Source organism: Apus apus, chromosome 4 (assembly GCF_020740795.1).
Source record: "Apus apus isolate bApuApu2 chromosome 4, bApuApu2.pri.cur, whole genome shotgun sequence".
NCBI classification, from domain to species: domain Eukaryota; kingdom Metazoa; phylum Chordata; class Aves; order Apodiformes; family Apodidae; genus Apus; species Apus apus.
The window spans coordinates 37,638,693-37,655,522 of NC_067285.1; the positions used below are offsets into that span (position 1 = coordinate 37,638,693).

Here is a 16,830-nt window from a genome sequence, read left to right on the forward strand (position 1 = left end):
GCCCCTGGCATCCCAGAGAACACACTGGAGTTTGCAGGAGGCTACCCCCAACTTGGTCCCAGTCAGCCTCAACCTCTGCTACTCCTTCTGCAAGTGCCCGTTTACCTGGTTGTACTTCTCCTGGTTCTTCTCCCCATAGTCAAACCGCTTGAACTCCCCCATCTTGGCAGTCTGGAAGGCAAAGGGTTAACCCCATGAAGGTCACGACCAGGGTCAGCCCCACTGCAGGCACAGGGCAGCAGCAAGATCCAGGTGAGCCCCCTCTGCCAAGCACAGCCCTGGTGCCTGAGCTGGCCCCTCACTGGTGCCCATCCCACAGGGTAGAGCCAAGAAGACCCAAAATCATAGAATTATAGAATCATAAAGGTTGGAAAAGACCTTTAAGATCATGAAGTCCAACCATCAACCCAACACCACCATGTTCACTCAAGAAAAAAAATCAGTACAAAGAAAAGCAGCTTCATCCTGGCTCAAACCAGGACACCAACTAAACCATGTCCTGAAGTGCTATATCCACACATTTTTGGAACACCTCCAGGGATGATGACTCCACCAGCCTGTTCCAATGCCTGGCTACTGTTTCAGTAAATAAATTGTTCCTAATATCCAAGCTGAATCTCCTCTGGTGCAACTTGAGGCCGTTCCCTCTTGTCCTGTTGTTTGTTCCTTGGCAGAAGAGACCGACCCCGCCTGGCTCCAACCTCCCTTCAGGCAGTTGCAGTGAGAAGGTCCCCCCTCAACTTCCTTTTCTCATCAGACTTGTGCTCCAGACCCTTCCCTGCCTCCATTGCCCTTCTCTGGACACACTCCAGCCCCTCAGTGTCCTTGTGGTGAAGGACCCAAAACTGGCCCCAGGACTTGAGGTGCAGCCTCACCAGTGCCAACAACTACCAACAACTACACACCTGGGATGGAGGCAGCCATCCAGGTGGCTCTGCCTTGGCCAGCCAGAAGCAGTAACCAACAGCTGTGGCTTTAGAGACACCTTGTTGCAGCAGCTTAAAAAACCCTTTTATTGGCTTTGTCTGGTTCTACCTCCTTACCTGTCTCCAGGGCAAGTGAAACAGCATTGTGAAACACCCTAAAAGAAAAAGCAGTGGTTAGAAGACTGTTAGAAGTCTTCTTCTAACTGTTAGAAGACCAGAGTCTCTACCTGTCCCCAGTGGAGAAGAGTTCTGACTGATGTGTAGTCTGGAAAATGAGGTAGGTAAACATCCAGTTGGCCCTGCAAAAAAAGGAAAGTGTTTCCTAAGTGAGCTGGGAAGGATGAGAACCTGCCTAGGCAAGAAAAGATCATCTTGTCTATGGCTGCAACATAAACATCATGTGCTCCAGCAGCTTTCTTCTCTTCAGAGCTAGGAGGAGCTTTTGAAGATAAGCCAGTTAACCCCCACCTTAAAATGGACACTCAAATGGTTTCCTCAGATTTTTGTTGGATGTTTTGTTTTAATTTGTCAGCAGAACATGAGGAAGGAGTTACCCTCCCTTGGCAGACAAGCCCATGAGTGACTAGGTGATCTTCTGAGGTCCCTTCCAACCCCTAAGATTCTGTGAGTCCTTCCTGCCAAAGCCTGCAGTAGGTTCAACACGCCAGCACCACTGAAGGACACCCTCACATAACTGCTGCCTTGTGCAGTGCTTTTCACCCCTCGTTTTGCCTTTTTGGTTCCCATTTTTGTATTTCATTAGCTATCTCCAGGTGTCTTTGAAAACTGGAAATGGCTGTGACCAGGAGAACCTGATGGACCCACCATGTTCACGTTCTTCTTGTTGTACCCGCCAGTAAGGAAGATCTTGTTTTCACAGACTTCAGCTGCTAAAGGGTGGCTGCAGGTCTTGGCCAGGGTGGTTCTTCCCTTCCTCCCCACCAGGGACAGCCCTTTTGTTCCAAATACTGCCTGCAAGAGCACGAAGAAACAGGTCATGTCAGATCCTGCAACTGTGTCCCCTCTACAAAGGAGCCGCTTGTCCCCAGCCAGCCCGATGGGCAATGCCTCAAGTTGTTGTTGACTCACTGGGGCTCACCAGCCTCTCGAGGAGACTGATCCAGGGTGGCACCCAGTTCTCAGAGCAGCAGGAAGCCATCCCTGTCCTTCCCACACCATGCCATCACCCCCGGCTTCCTGGTGCGTTATCAATGAGGTACCACCAATGCTCATCCTCCTCTGATACAAAGGACAGCATGATCTGGGGTTGCCAGACAGGTCACCAGATGCTCACACGTGGAGTTCCTGGTGCAGGAACTGGTTGGCAAGGCATGCCAGCTATGTGTGTCAGCAGCAGGCACTGGGATGGCCACCCTGACTGGTGGAGGTGGCACAACCGTGCTTGGGTAGAAAGGGAAGAGGCAGAGCTCACCCAGGAAAGGAGGAAGAAACACCAGCTCCATGTGGCACTGGCTTTCATTGGTGTGGAAACCTCAAGAGTGGGAATCCAAAGGATGTGAAGCCAATCTCACACGTGACCATCAGCCCTCCACGGTGGCTTGGCATCCACAAGCCCCTTCAACTTCATGTCTTCTAGCCTCACCACCTCTCCTCCTGTCGGGAGAGCCATGGTGGTGGGAAGGGACCACCAGAGCCTGCAGCCCAGCTCCCTGCTCACAGCAGAACTGTCATCAGCCAAGGACCATGTGCCTGCAGAGCAGCATCCAGGGAAAAGCCAGGTGGTGGAAAACAAGCACAACCAGTCTGGCACGTGGGACAATTCATGAGCCAGCAATTAATGCACTAGTGGTGTCTGATCCACACTGTGTTTCCCAGCTCCTATGCAGTGCTCACTGAGAATGAGAGACAGGGATTCCACCTGGGTATACTTCCCTATCTCCCATGGTTGAGATATTGGGCCTCTCCACCTTCTGCTAGCTGGGGGAAACAGAACAGCCAGCACAGGACCTGCACGAGGGAGCAGCCCAGAGCCTCCCTTCCTTGCACCACCCCTTGGGCCCTTAGAGGCTAGCTGAAAACCTGGGAACCCCTCTTCTCCTGGTGAGACGTGCACAGACCAAAGCACAGTGGCACCCGCTGCCAAGCCAGAATTGGTGGGGCCCTGGGACAGCAGGCTCACAGTTCACACACCTTCGTGGCCTGCCTGTGTGCCCTGATTGCAAGGTAAATTATGAGTAGAAGTCTTGTCCACAAACATTGGTTTGGACCTCTCCCCATGCCGTGGCCCTGCTCATGCCCTCCCTGGGCATTTACTGCCAGACACTGCTGGAGGGGTCTGCTCTGGCTGTGCTGATGTTCCCTTGGCTTTGAACTGTTTCTGGATGTGACTTGGAGGGCAGCAAAGTCATTAAGTAGGAGAGATTCCTCCTACCTGTGGGTTATGAAAGTCCCAGGAATCACAAGCCTGGTGGGGGACTTTGACCAGATCTCCATCCTACTGACTGCTTGTCCAGTGCTACCACAACAAGTTGATTTTGCTCTTGCACCAGATTGCTGGGAGGTGGTGGCTACAGGGCATGGAGATGGCTTACCCTGTCTTCCATGGACCAAGCCTACCCACAGCCCTGGAAGGACAGTGTCATCTCAGTTGAAGGAGACCAAGGAATGAGCAACCTGATGGGGAATGAGCTCAGCAGAAGACAGGATGGATCTCAAAGAGCTCATGACTTTTGGAGTGGTATCACGAGTGAGCAGAACATTTCCTCTGTGAGTGCAAAACACTCCTGGGCTTGGATGGACCCATGTTTATAATTCACAGAAAGAATTAATGTTTGGTTGGTTTCCTAAATTGAAATGCTCACATGGAGGAGCAGGAGGTGGTACTTTGCACAAGCTTCATTTAATGACAGGGTCTTTAGAGAGGACAGGGTGCAAAACCAGTCTGGGGTGGGTTTTTTTGAGTCACCTGGGGTATTGAAGACCATGCAATGAAACCCAAAGGAAGTATAAGACGTGTAGAAGACTTGCAGGAACATTTTCACTGACTCGAGCACAAAGTCATCAGGGTTGGAAGGGATCTCTGAAGATCATCTAGTCCATCCTGCTCTAGGTGACCTGGCTTTTACCCAAACAAGTTTAATCTGGCTGTAGGTGTGTCCACGAAGATCAGGCACCTTTCAAAAACTTCCACATCAAACCCAGTTTCAAAAGGCAACAAAAGCTTTCAAAATTTTGAAATAGAAAATTGGCAGTAAATTCCAAATGTAAAAATGTTAAATTTCTGGGAAAATCCACTCCAAAGCTCAAGCAAGTCCAAAGCTCACTCGAGCTGGTGGTCAGCAGCACCTTCAGATGTTCCCTTGAACCCCGAGTGCTGTGGTTCACTGGTTCCTGGGCATAGAAAAAGCCAAGATCCCTGATAAGGTGACCGGATGAAACCCAACCAAAACACGTGGTGAACTTTCACTCCTGTGACTCACACCCCTCCTGGCAGGATCTGGTACCAACAGCAGCACCGATGAGAGCAGAGCAGAGGTTCCCCTTGTGGTTGCGCTGGAGTGATTCTCTGTCCCCTTCACTGGGTGTTTGTTGTTGCAAGGGGAGAATAAAATAACTTGCAAAACCTACGGAATAAGGTCACATCTGCTCTGGAGCCAGGCTCGGAGAGTTGGGGTGTTCAGCCTGAAGAAGAGAAGGCTCCAGGGAGACCTTAGAGCACCTTCCAGTGCCTGAAGGGGCTCCAGGAAAGCTGGGGAGGGGCTTGGGACAAGGGCAGGGAGTGAGAGGACAAGGGATTGAAACTGGAAGAGGGGAGATTTAGTTTGAACATCAGGAGTAAATTCTGTGCTGTGAGGGTGGTGAGACCCTGGCCCAGGCTGCCCAGGGAAGCTGTGGCTGCCCCATCCCTGGCAGTGTTGAAGGGCAGGTTGGATGGGGCTTGGAGCAGCCTGGGCTGGTGGGAGGTGTCCCTGCCCATGCAGGGGAGTTGGAACTACATGATCTTTAAGGTCCCTCCAACTCAAACCAGGCTGGGATTCTGTGGTTCTATGAATGTTTGGCTTTTAAGATCCATTATTAAAAATTTTATCCCAATTTTGTAGATAGATTTTTTTTTTAATTACTTTAAGCAAAAAAAAAGGGAAATACATCATTTCTCCAGTAATTACCTTCACTTCCCACTTCCTGGAAGCTTGGTGTGTTCCAGGGTGCTGAGCCTGAAGAGCCCCCACCCCATCACCCTCCTTATCTGACCCTCAGGCTGGGGCTGCAGCTGGTTGTTTCGGTCTCACTTATGCCCCAACGTCCCTCTGGTAATTGTCCCCAAATCCAGATCATTCCAGGGGGGAGCAGCCTGATTTCATGCGTGGTGCCCAAGAGGTGAGGAGCATCCCTGGGGCTTCAGCTCTGGAGACAGTGAGATGCCAGCTTGGACTGGTGCAGGGAGGGGTGAGGTGATGGGGGGGACGTTCACAGGATCACAGAGTGGTGGGGACTGGAAGGGACCTCTGCAGATCATCCAGTCCAGCCCCCTCTGCCAGAGCAGGGTCACCTACAGCAGATCCCACAGGAACACGTCCAGATGGGTTTGGAATGTCTCCAGAGAAAAGACTCCACAGCCTCTCTGGGAAGCCTGTCCCAGGCCTCTGTCACCCTCACAGCAAGTAAGTTCTTCCTCATGTTTAACTTGAACCTCCTGTGCTCCAGCTTGTGCCCATTGCCCCTTGTCATTGGACACTGCTGAAAAGTGAAGCTGTTGGGGATTAAAATGAGTATGTGCTTTGCTTGCACATAAACATTTAGAGCTTGGATGCTTCTTTTTTTTCTACCTGCATATGAAAACCTCGACTGTCAGTAAGATTTTTTTTGCCCCACCTGGCACTCCTCCCACTCATTATTTAATCATTCGACTTAATGAACTCAAAGGTCTTTTCCAACCAAAACAACTCTATGATGTAAGCACTGAACGAGTAGATTAGGTTATGGTTGGTGGATTTAGGTTATGACTGGACTTGATCTTCAAGGTCCTTTCTAACCAGGATAATTCTGTGTGTGATTCTATGATTTTCCTCAGCACAAGTGGCTGAGATATTAGAACCTCAAGCTGCACTAAACTATTGCTGGACCCTGGTGAAGCTGTGACTCGGAGAAGTGCTAAGGAGAGGTTAAGAGTGACAAAGCACTTCAGCAAGCAACCCCTCTTAAACAACACCACACTATGGGAAAAGGGCCAACTGAAACCAGAACTGAAGGAACTAGAATTCCAGATAGTGGGGACTGTTCTACAGCAGCAGAGTGACAAAGCACAGGTGGAACCAAAGATGAAGTCCAAAGTGCTTGCCGAAGAGAAGAGAGACCAGTCACCTCAGGAGCAGATGTACCTTAAACACGATGATTAGATAAGGGGTGGCATGGATGGACTGTGGGCTTAGAGGGCACAGGTACAACACAGGCTGGGTCCCTCTGCAGAGGCACCAGCTGGACCTGCAGTGAACCAACTCTGGCAGAGCCAAAGGTCTGAACTTTTCTTTATCAGGGTTACAGGTGGCTCCAGCCACACCCAAACTCCTCTCCAAGACATGGTTCATGAAGTCAGGAGTTCCACTCCAAAACTCACAGCTCTCGGACTCCTCTTGAACAGCACCTGCATCCTGGTGGAGCACAAAGCCTCAGCAGATGTGCTGGATCCCCCCTGGAGGGGCTCCAACACACAGCAAGAGCTGGGTCGTGCTGCAAAGTCCCTGGGAACACCTTGCTGAAGGTGTTCTGCTCTGCTCTCAAACTTGCTACAAGGACCAGGAGTCGCCAGAAATACAGCAGGAACCTCTCTGATGTCCTGTCCCCAGGAGGAAGACAGGATTTTGGTTTCAATGCAAGCTGGGAAGAAGGGGGAGTGGCTTCTTGTGTCAGCACATCTGAACCTGTTTTTCCACCTTTCCTCCTCTCCCTACAGGGTAAAAGGCAGGCTCTGCTCTGAGTCACCACCCACGGGAGACTGAGCCCAGCTGGGAGAGCTTCTGGCACTGCCTCCAGCTAGACTTTAGTAAAGACCCACCGGGATTTCAAATCGAGGTGGAATTATTCAGGCTTTGGGAGAGGTGGCAGGAGCCCTCAGCACCAGGAGCTGAGAGGTGGCCTCAAAGGCAGTGCTGCCAAAATGGCACCCACCGCCCCACCAGCCCACTGGGCACCCACTGGCCAAGGGGTGAAGTCTGTGGGACACGTGCTGGAAGGGCAAAAAATGCCAGAAGAGGGCTGTGATATCCAGCCACAGAGATAATTGGCCAGTTGGAGGTGACTGGAAAGGTGGTGGGTGTGTTGTCCCACCAGAAGTGCACCCCATGGCCAATGAGAGCAAATAGCAGCTTCTCCTCCAGCTTCTGTCCTGCCAGGGGTGGGTTTCTTTCTCATTTTCTGAAGAGCACCCCCAGCAGCCACTGTGGGGCTGGGGAGGTTTGGTGTTTCCAGACAGTGGCTGCTTGCACGCCGGGAGGCTGCGAGAAGAGCCAACCAGACCTGGACAGGTTTTCCACTAGAGCTTGGTGGGATGAGCTGGTTCCATGAAGCCTGTGGTGCCGCACACACGCTGGCAGCACCTGGAGCACCCACACCAGCCCCAGGCACCCCCACCAGCCCCAAGCACAGCGTCACCGGAAGATTCCCAAGTGATCCGGTGCAGGAAGGGTGTTTTGTCTAGGAGCAGACTCCAGCCCTTGGGTGAATTAGGTGGAGGAGGAAGGATTGGAGGGAGTGGCAACTCGTGACGCTCCCGAGTGAGTGGAGCAGAGGGAATAAGAGCCCGCTGCGTGGTGGGGCAGCGGGAAGCTCCTGCTTGGTGGACATCAGGAAGAGAGGCACCCGGGGCTACCTGCAGGGACAGCAGGGAAGAGCGGTAGGTGGCTGAAGAGCCCCAAGGTGGGATGGTGGGGCTTCCTCAGGAGACCTGGGTCTGAAGGAAAGTCATTTCTGCTTGCTGGGGGCTCAGGACCATGCTGCTGGTGGAAGGGGTTCCACCCTGCTCCGTTGCTCAGAGGTCAGCAGGAGCTCTCAAGGTCTGCTGAGCTGAGGGAGCCTTCACAAAGGGAATATTTTTGCAGGTTGGCTGTTGGGAGGAAAGGGCCAACCTGGGCCAGATGCTCCCCTGGAATTTGCGTGCCATGCTCCTGCTGTGACACCAAAGTAAGGGTTTCTGTCCCTCCTTGCTTTTCTGAAAGCCCATCTGAAAAGTGAGGAGACCAGAGCTCCCTGGGGCTGGGTGGCAAAGGAGAGCCCTGCTGCACAGTGACAGGGGATGTAGCGAGGGGTCTCAGCCCCCAGCAGCAGCCTGGGGGTGTCAGGGTGGAAGTGGGGAACCCTCATCCCCCAGGGTGGGGGGCAGCCATGCGGGGGGGCTCTGCTGAGCCAAGCCACAGCCACCCTGACCTCATGCTGGTGGCACCCCACTGGGAGCAGGAGGGGGGTCCTGGAGGTCCCCTCCAGCCTGGGGGACCAGGCCCTGTGGGATTCTCCAGGGACAGCAGAGGGAGCAGGTGGCCTTGTCCCCAGATGCAAAGCCTCCTCAGAGCATGGGGAGGCTGGTTTCTCCAGCAGAAGACAGAGGGGACATGAGGGTCAGCTGGGCAGGGACAGCAACCTGCTTGCAGTTCGTTCTTTGTCCTGGAAGATCTTCTGCAGAGAAGCAATGGGGTGGGTGCCAAATCCCTGGCCCTGCCATCAGGCCATGGGTGCTGCCTCCCACACAGCCCAGCATAGGGATTTGGGAATTTGGGGGGTATCTGGCAGGGCTCCTGGCTGGGGGCCCCACACTGTGCAGCCATTTCAGCCTGCCCCCAGTGCTGGGGCAGCATTTCTGTTGCAAGTGTGTTGTTGCCAACAAATGAAGTGCTGGTAAGATGGTCTGTGGTAAAAAGATGCCAAAACAGACACCTCCAGACTGTTCCCAGGAAGCATGGTGAGGCTTCTGGGATGGTGTTTCACTCAGGCTTGCAAAACCAACTCAAGCCTTTCAGCCAGAAGAAGAGCCCGACCAGATCCCATTGTTTGGTGTCACATTATGAACTGGCCTCCCCGGTCCTGCAACTGAAAGCGGAGTGGTTTACTCCTGATTGGTTCAGTGTAAACACAGAATCTGTTCTTCTGAGCCATCATGTTTAATGAATAGTCTGAAATCACCTCCTTCAAAGCCAGATTTGTCCGGGCAAATGTGTGATGAGCATGCGAGGGAGTTTGGACCCTGGCAGTGTTCCAGAGAAGCAAAATTAGGCTGGTAAGGGCATGCTGTGCCTACCTTAGCTGTTAGAACCATCCATGTCCCTCACGCTCATCATGTCAACCATGTTTTGCAGAGCACCATGATGTGGCTGTTTGTAACCATTGTTTATTCCTTGTGCATCAGTGAGGAGGCTCATGCCAGCCCCGAGGTGTTCATGGATGTGGTAAGTTCTGGCTGCTCTCCCTTCTTGTCCTGTTTGGGCATGCAAGCTACCTCTGCTGCCACAGTCTGGGCAGAACCCGTGGTCTCTGCATGTGTGTCTTCACCAGGGTTTTCTACTAGGGTTTTATTAGAGCTTTTGTCTCTCTGGGCTTATGTGCCTGGAGATTCATGGAAGACAATTTAGGGGGGAGTTTGGTGCAAATCCAGAGGTTTGGTCAAGCCCTGTCTTGGGCTTCACTGTTGTTGCTGCCCTGCTCTTCACAAATGTTGATTGCGACATGAGAAGTGACAGCAGGTCTCTCTCTGTCTCAGACCTGCTCAGGGAATGAGGGACACTCACACCTGCCAAAAGCTTTACCTGCAGCCATGACATCACCGCAGGGTCGGTGGAAGGACCTTGGGAGGTCCCTACTCCACCCTCCTGCTGACAGCAGGAGTCACCCCTACCAGCTCAGTGCGGCCACTGTTGGCGTCACCCAGCCCAGCCTGTCACCCAGGATGGAGACCCCCCACCTCCCTGGGGACCATCCCACACTGTCCTCCCCTTCCCACAGGGTGAAATTGTCCGCTACTATGGGTATCCCTATGAGGAGCATGAAGTGGTGACAGAGGATGGCTATTACCTCACCCTCCAGAGGATTCCTCATGGCAGAGACAACCCGGGGAGCAGCAGCACCTCCCATCAAGCAGAGACAGAGGCCTCCAGCATGTTCTGTCCCAGTAGGTGCCACGAGAAGGTCTGGCTGCTCCAGGGACCTTGAGAGCTCTACTGGGCTGCAGAAGGCCATGGTCTGGAGCCTCAAGAAGACAACTTTCCCTGGAGGTTTAGCCTTGGCAGCAGAAGAAATGATGCTGCCCACCACCATGACCTTCTTTTCCTGGGAGCATCTGCTCCAAAGAGGAAGGAAAAGATAAGGAGAATGAATAGGACAGAGAGTTTTTGCCCCAGGTTTTACCCCAGCTCAAAGCCAGCCTGTGGGGCAGCAAAGAGCCATTTGTCAGCAGGGTCCCCTCCCCTCCATGTCCAATCCAATGCCACCTCACCATGTTGGTGCCTTTCTGGTCCTCATTTCAACCACTGTTTAGATACCAACATGGCAGCCCAGTGTAAAAAGCCAGATTTCCATTCAGGATGATTTGGCCTCAGCTGTCCAGGGTGGAAATGTGAGTCTGATACTGAAGGTCCAAACACCAACAGAAAAAGAGAAAAGAAAAAGAGAAAAAGAAAAAAGAAACTTCCTTCAACTTCTTCATGCTGCAACCTGTGGTCACCCTACCACAGGGTGATGACCCAATTGTGAAGTTGGACCTGCTTTGAGCAGGGGATTGGAGCAAAGACCTCCAGAGGTCCTTTCCAAACTGAACCTTTCCATAAACTCTCTTCCACTTTCTTCCTACAGCACCTCGGGCTTCCTGGACCTTTGTTTAAAAAAATCTGAAGCTTCTTCTGGGGAGCTGAGGCTTGTCCAGGAGGCTTGAAGTGGTCAGAAGTGGGTGGAGATCACAGAAACACAGGATGTCAGGGGTTGGAAGGGACCTCTAAAGACCATCAAGTCCAACCCTGCAGCCAGAGCAGGACCAAAACTAGGACAGGTCACTCAGAAAGGCATCTAGACAGGTCTGGAAAGTCTCCAGAGAAGGAGACTCCACAGCCTCTCTGGGCAGCCTGTCCCAGGGCTCTGTCACCCTCACAGTGAAGAAGTTCTTCCTCACTTTGAGGTGGAACTTCCTGTGCTGGAGTTTGAATCCATTAAATGTTCTTGACCCCTCCAGTACTCACGTCCCTTGCAAGGGGGCACCATGGTGTCATCATGCCACGGGAGGGACTGAGGCTCTGCTGGAGTTTCAGTGTCTCCTGGTCAGACCCAGAGTCCCTGAGCCAAACAAAAGGCATGGTGAGAAGGGTGGTCTCCATGCAAAGGACAGTGTCCAGGCGAACATGGAGCTTGGTTTATTTCTTCCTGAGCTCCTTTCAATGTGGAGTCCAACCTTATTTTTCAGTTCCACTGTATCAATTTTCTCTGCCCTGGGATGATCCAAGAGGCACTTCAAACCACCTCTCCTGCACCTCTCCACCTCAAACCATCTTCCTGCACTTCCCCAGGGGGATGTTGCTGCCAAAGCGATACCTGGATGTGAACGGTCAGTTTTGCTCATGGTCAGACAAAATGATCCTCCTCTTCTTTCTCCAGCTCCCAAGCCTGCAGTCCTCCTGCAGCATGGCCTGGTGTTGGAGGGAAGCAACTGGGTCACCAACCTCCCCAACAACAGCCTGGGCTTCATCCTTGCTGACGCTGGCTACGACGTCTGGATCGGAAACAGCCGGGGCAACAGCTGGTCACGGAAGCACAGGGAGTTTGAGTTTCACCACCAGGAATACTCAGCTTACAGGTATCTGCTGCAAAACTGAGGGGTGGGCAGGTACCTGGTGCCCCCAGCAGTGTCCATAGGCTGGAGAAGCAGCACTGCTGGCAGTCACACCATCTGCCTGTGGGCATAAACCCACACCCCGGAGACACCATCAGGTTGCAAGAGCCCTCCCCTGCTCCCCAGAGGGTCATGGCACGACTTGCCATGTTCTGCCTGTCCCTCTCAAGGCCAGGAACAGTAATTTTGTCACTTGCCCATCTCTGTTGCAGCTTTCATGAGATGGCCATGTATGACCTGCCAGCCACTATCAACTACATTCTGCAGAAAACTGGACAGGAGCAGTTATACTACATGGCCTACTCCCAAGGCACCACCACAGGTACGTGGGAGGAGATCAGATCACTCCCAGAGTTATGTGAGCTGCCAGCCTTGGTCTGGAGTGTTCTTCTGAGAGCCTGAACGAGGAGGGTAATGTCCAAACAACATAGGGACAGAAGAGTTTTGCTCTAGCAGAAGAGTTTTGAGCAGTGATAGTCCACAAGTGGTTGCAGTGATGGCTTTTGGTGCATCCTTCTGCTGCCAGAGCCCCAGGAGGGGCTGCAGGAGGTGAGCAGTTGAGCTGGGAGCTGATGTGCATCAGCAACAAGGGCTTCAGGACAAGTCAAAGATGTTCAGAGGGCTGGAGCAGCTCTGCTCTGACTGGGAGAGTTTGGGTGTTCAGCCTGGAGAAGAGAAGGCTCCAGGGAGACCTGAGAGCACCTTCCAGGGCCTGAAGGGGCTCCAGGAAAGCTGGGGAGGGACTTGGGACAAAGGCAGGGAGGGAAAGGACAAGGGGGAATGGATGAAAACTGAACTGAGATGAGATATTAGGATGAAATTATTCAAGGAAGATGTTGCCCAGGGAAGCTGTGGCTGCCCCATCCCTGAAAGTGTTGAAGACCAGGTTGGATGGGGCTTGGAGCAGCCTGGTCTGGTGGGAGGTGTCCCTGCTGATGGCACGGGGTTGGAACTGGATGGTGTTTAAAGTCCCTTCCAACCCAAACCTGTCTGGGATTCTAAGTCACCAACCTGCTAGAGCCACCTCCAAGGGTCCTTCTCATGGGCACACATGCTTGGGATCCACCAGCTTCTTCAGCAATGACAGGGCAGGTTCTGCTTCCTTCTCCTTCCCACAGGTTTCATTGCATTTTCCTCCATTCCTGAGCTGGATAGTAAAATCAAGATGTTTTTTGCCTTGGCTCCTATCACTGTAAGCTCAAACATGAAGACCCCCTTGGTAAGGTTGTTTGACCTTCCTGAGGGGCTGATTAAGGTACGTCTTCACCACATGCTCATCCAGTGTGAAGGGAAAGGAGGGAATGGACAGGTCTTACCAGCTGACACATGCTGTCCTTGTGCATCATCTCCACCTCCCTCAGCACTGAGGAGGGGTGTTTGTGCCAACATCTTCTGTCAGAAACATGCAGTAAACAGTGCAAAGGTTCCTTCTGACCAGCCCTAGTCAGAGCAGAACTATTTCTAGATATTGTTTTGGGGTCCAGCCTCCTAGGAGGAACCTCTTCAAGGAATATCAGGGCTCTCCCAGGACCATGGCCATTTCTGAAAAGCCCAAACTACAAAGCACAGCAAAGCTGTCGTGAGGAAGGCAGCAGCTTTTGGGGGTGAGCAGAGAGGTGGGGAGCATCTGGAGGCAAAAGAGGAACCTGAACCACACTGATACCCACTTTTGACTTTCACAGCTTGTTTTAGGACACACGGTGGTCTTCGATGAGGAGGAGTTCTTGAAGAAAATGATTACTGGCCTGTGCAGCTACCCCATCTTTAACAGCTTTTGCTCCTTGGTCATTTACTTGCCTGGTGGGTTCACCAACAGCATAGATACGGTACGTACACTCCAGCTTACTTTTTCAGTGGTTCAGTTTCTCCATGTTTGAGCCCGAGTTGTCAACTAGCTACCTTCACCTGGCCTTTCCCCTCTTTGATTTGTCAAAACATCTAGGACAGGTGGGCCCTCACCCTTCAGTCTACCATCCTTAGAACATATTTATCCCCAAGTCACCCCTTTCCCTGTGCTCCACTGCACTGAACACAGAGCCATAGAGAAATTCAGGCTGGAGGCACCAGGGTGGGGGTCTCCAGCCCAACCCTGCTCCCACCAGGGCCAACAGCAGGTTGTCTGGGGACTTGTTCAGGTGAGCTGGGTGGTGCCAGGATGCCCTTGGGGCCAGCCAAGATTTTAAGGTCCAGATCCTGCCACAAACCACTCATGTGAGTGAAACTGGAGATGGGTCCACATAGAGTACCAAGCAACAATGGCTTGATCATGGATGGGGTCAGAGATGGGCCGCTGTTTCTCCAGGAATATGTTGGTGTAATTACTTCATATTCCAGGAGGAAATGCACATGGAATATGTAGAGCTACTGCATGTGGCTGCTGAGCAGGATCAGCTTTGTCTCTGTGCAGAGAATGACTGTCTCCACTGGTGTCTTGCAGAGCCGCATGGATGTCTACCTGTCCCGCTACCCTGACACTACGTCCCTCAAAAACATGTTACATTGGCGCCAGGTAGGATTTCCTGCTCCAGAGAAAGAGCCCATGCAGCCAGGGCCCACCTTCCCTTTGCTCAGCTGCTGAGGACCTCTTCTCAACTCCCCCACCACTCTGCCTGCAGAGCTGGATTAAAAAAAGGGAGGACTGACACAGAACACTGATGCTGATGCAGTTCTTTTGGCCGTGGCTTTCAGATAAAGATGACCAAGAGTCTTTGGAGCTGGTAGGAGACAGAAGGAAAAACTGGTAACAAAGCACAGGAGATGCTGGAGTGAAGGTGAAGAGCTGAGGCTCAGGAACAATAACTAGTGTTAGAACAACTAATCATTGAAAGCCTTCACAAATTTGTGTCCTTCTGTTGTAGACATTGACTGTGACAGAAAGAGGAACCTTGCCCAAAGGTCTGATGCCTCGTTCTTTGAGGCTTGGTTGCATGCTAGGTGCACCACAGGTTCCTGGGGCCTCAGCTTCCAGACACCTACACTCTGCAGCTTGCCAGCCACCCCAGAGAGGGGGAATGAAAGATGTGAGCCATGCCCAGCCATCTCGGTAGCCATGCTGAGATCCTTCTGGGGATTGAGTTCTCCCCCTGAAAGACAATGTCACACAGAACTCAGAGTGTCCTCCAGCCTTGGTGGCAGGCGGGAGCAGAGCAGTTTCCCAGCCCCCTCCTTTATGTTTCCTACAGTCTTCCCCAGCGCATGGACAATAAACACAACTCTCCTCCTTTTCCAGCTCTATCAAACAGGGGAATTCAAGCACTATGATTATGGCAGTGACAACCTGCTTCATTACAATCAGGTAAGAGAAATCCATCCCTACTTGTCCGTTGTCAGAGGGAAAAAAGAGAATTACAGTCACGACGAAAATGCTGCAGTGACTGAAACTGAATTTTAGGGGATTTATTTGTGATCAAACAGCTCTGTAACTTTTAATCCCAAAAGAGAGGTTTGTAATGTCATTCAGTGATCACTTTTGGATCCCCTGGAGAAAAGTAGGATCCCAAAGCACAGCCATGATCTCTAGTGATACTTCCTGTGTCATCTCTCGGGATGGGGGAGAAATTCCAAGTGGGGAGCAGGAATACTTTGAATTTTTTACTTCCTTGTCCTCCCAGTGCCTTCCTCAAGCCACCCTATTTGTCTTCCAGACCACACCTCCCTTCTACGAGCTAGAAAACATGAAAACACCACTTGCTGCATGGTATGGTGGCAAGGACTGGATTTCAGCCCCCGAAGATGTGAACATCACGCTGCATCGCATAACCAACGTGGCCTACAAAAAGTACATCCCTGAGTTTGTCCACTTTGATTTCCTCTGGAGTAGGCAAGTCTATGAGCAAGTGTACAAAGAAATCCTTGAACTGCTGGAGAACAATGCCTAGAGCCCGACTTGTGGCAGTAATGGTTGGTTTCTCATTCGTCTTCTGGGGCTTCTTTTCTTTGGAAAACAAACAAACCCCAAAAAAGGGGAGGAGGGAAAATAGTGAAGAAAAAAAAAGAGGGGGGAAAGGTTCATGTGGTTGGTTTGTGCTGATACTGCTCTGGCAAGTGAGAAAAACAGGCCAATTCAGTGATTGGAGAAGCACATAGAATTTAGGTCAAATAGGCTGAGGTCCTTGCAGAAGTTGGGCACGGACCCTAAGTCTCCCAGATGCCTCACTCATGTGGCTTTCCAGCAACAAACTTTGGTGGAGTTTGGCTCCTGGCTGCTGCTGTGGGCTGGGTCCCCAGCTGCAAACACCTGGAGAGCAGCTCAGCTCCCTCCTGGACACTGGTGATTCACCATGGTAGATGTGCTGGGATGGACCATGCGGTGGGTCAAGCGATGAATCCTGCTGGTGTAGCTTTATCCACCCTCTGGTGACTCCTCCATGCCAGGAACCCAAATATCCTGATGTTCATCACTTTCCTTTACAGTCAGAAGGGCCGGAAATTTTCTGCCTGGTGACAAGGAGAAAAGTTCATGGGTTGTGTTTTTTTTCCCCATGAGGACTGTCCGTTTTGCTAACATGGGAAACAGCTTTCTCAAATTCATGCTGATCCAGCCAACAACAGCCTTGCTTGTACACGAGAAGGTTTTGAATAACTTTGACCAGACAACACCATTTTGCACCATTTAAAGCAACATTCCCCAACAAAAACCCATCCAGAAAGGTCACCTTTTGCCAGCGCTCAGGAAACTTTGTTTATCTTCCTTCTAGGAGAGAGGGAAGAGTCTTATGGAAGCCAGTAATGAGTCTAACTCTGCTTTCAGCTTCTGGATTACACTGAATAATAATAATAATAATAATAATAATAATAATAATAATAATAATAATAACAACAGAAGGAATTGCAAACTTGTTTGTTTGTATAATTATTTTCTTAAAATATGCCTAGGAGCAAGCAGGGCAAAGGACAAGGCCCTCTTTCCATTAAAATGTACAAATATTAATCATAGAATCACAGAATGTCAGGGGTTGGGAGGGACCTCTGAAGATCATCCAGCCCAACTGTTCCTGCTGCAGCAGGAACACCCAGGGCAGGTCACACAGGAACGTGTCCAGATGGGTCTTGAAAGTCTCCAGAGAAGGAGCCTCCACAGCCTCT

At 51.6% G+C, this 16,830-nt stretch overlaps 1 protein-coding gene across 1 annotated transcript; it reads left to right on the forward strand.

The window, feature by feature from the left end:
* The first annotated feature begins 9,235 nt into the window (after window positions 1–9,235).
* On the forward strand, window positions 9,236–15,623 carry LOC127384168 (lipase member M-like). The gene is made up of 9 exons (XM_051618250.1): window positions 9,236–9,319; window positions 9,873–10,038; window positions 11,511–11,709; window positions 11,958–12,067; window positions 12,864–13,000; window positions 13,428–13,571; window positions 14,183–14,254; window positions 14,975–15,040; window positions 15,390–15,623. Exons 1-9 carry the CDS (start codon window positions 9,236–9,238, stop codon window positions 15,621–15,623), a joined length of 1,212 nt encoding a protein of 403 aa, XP_051474210.1.
* Window positions 15,624–16,830: the final 1,207 nt, after the last annotated feature.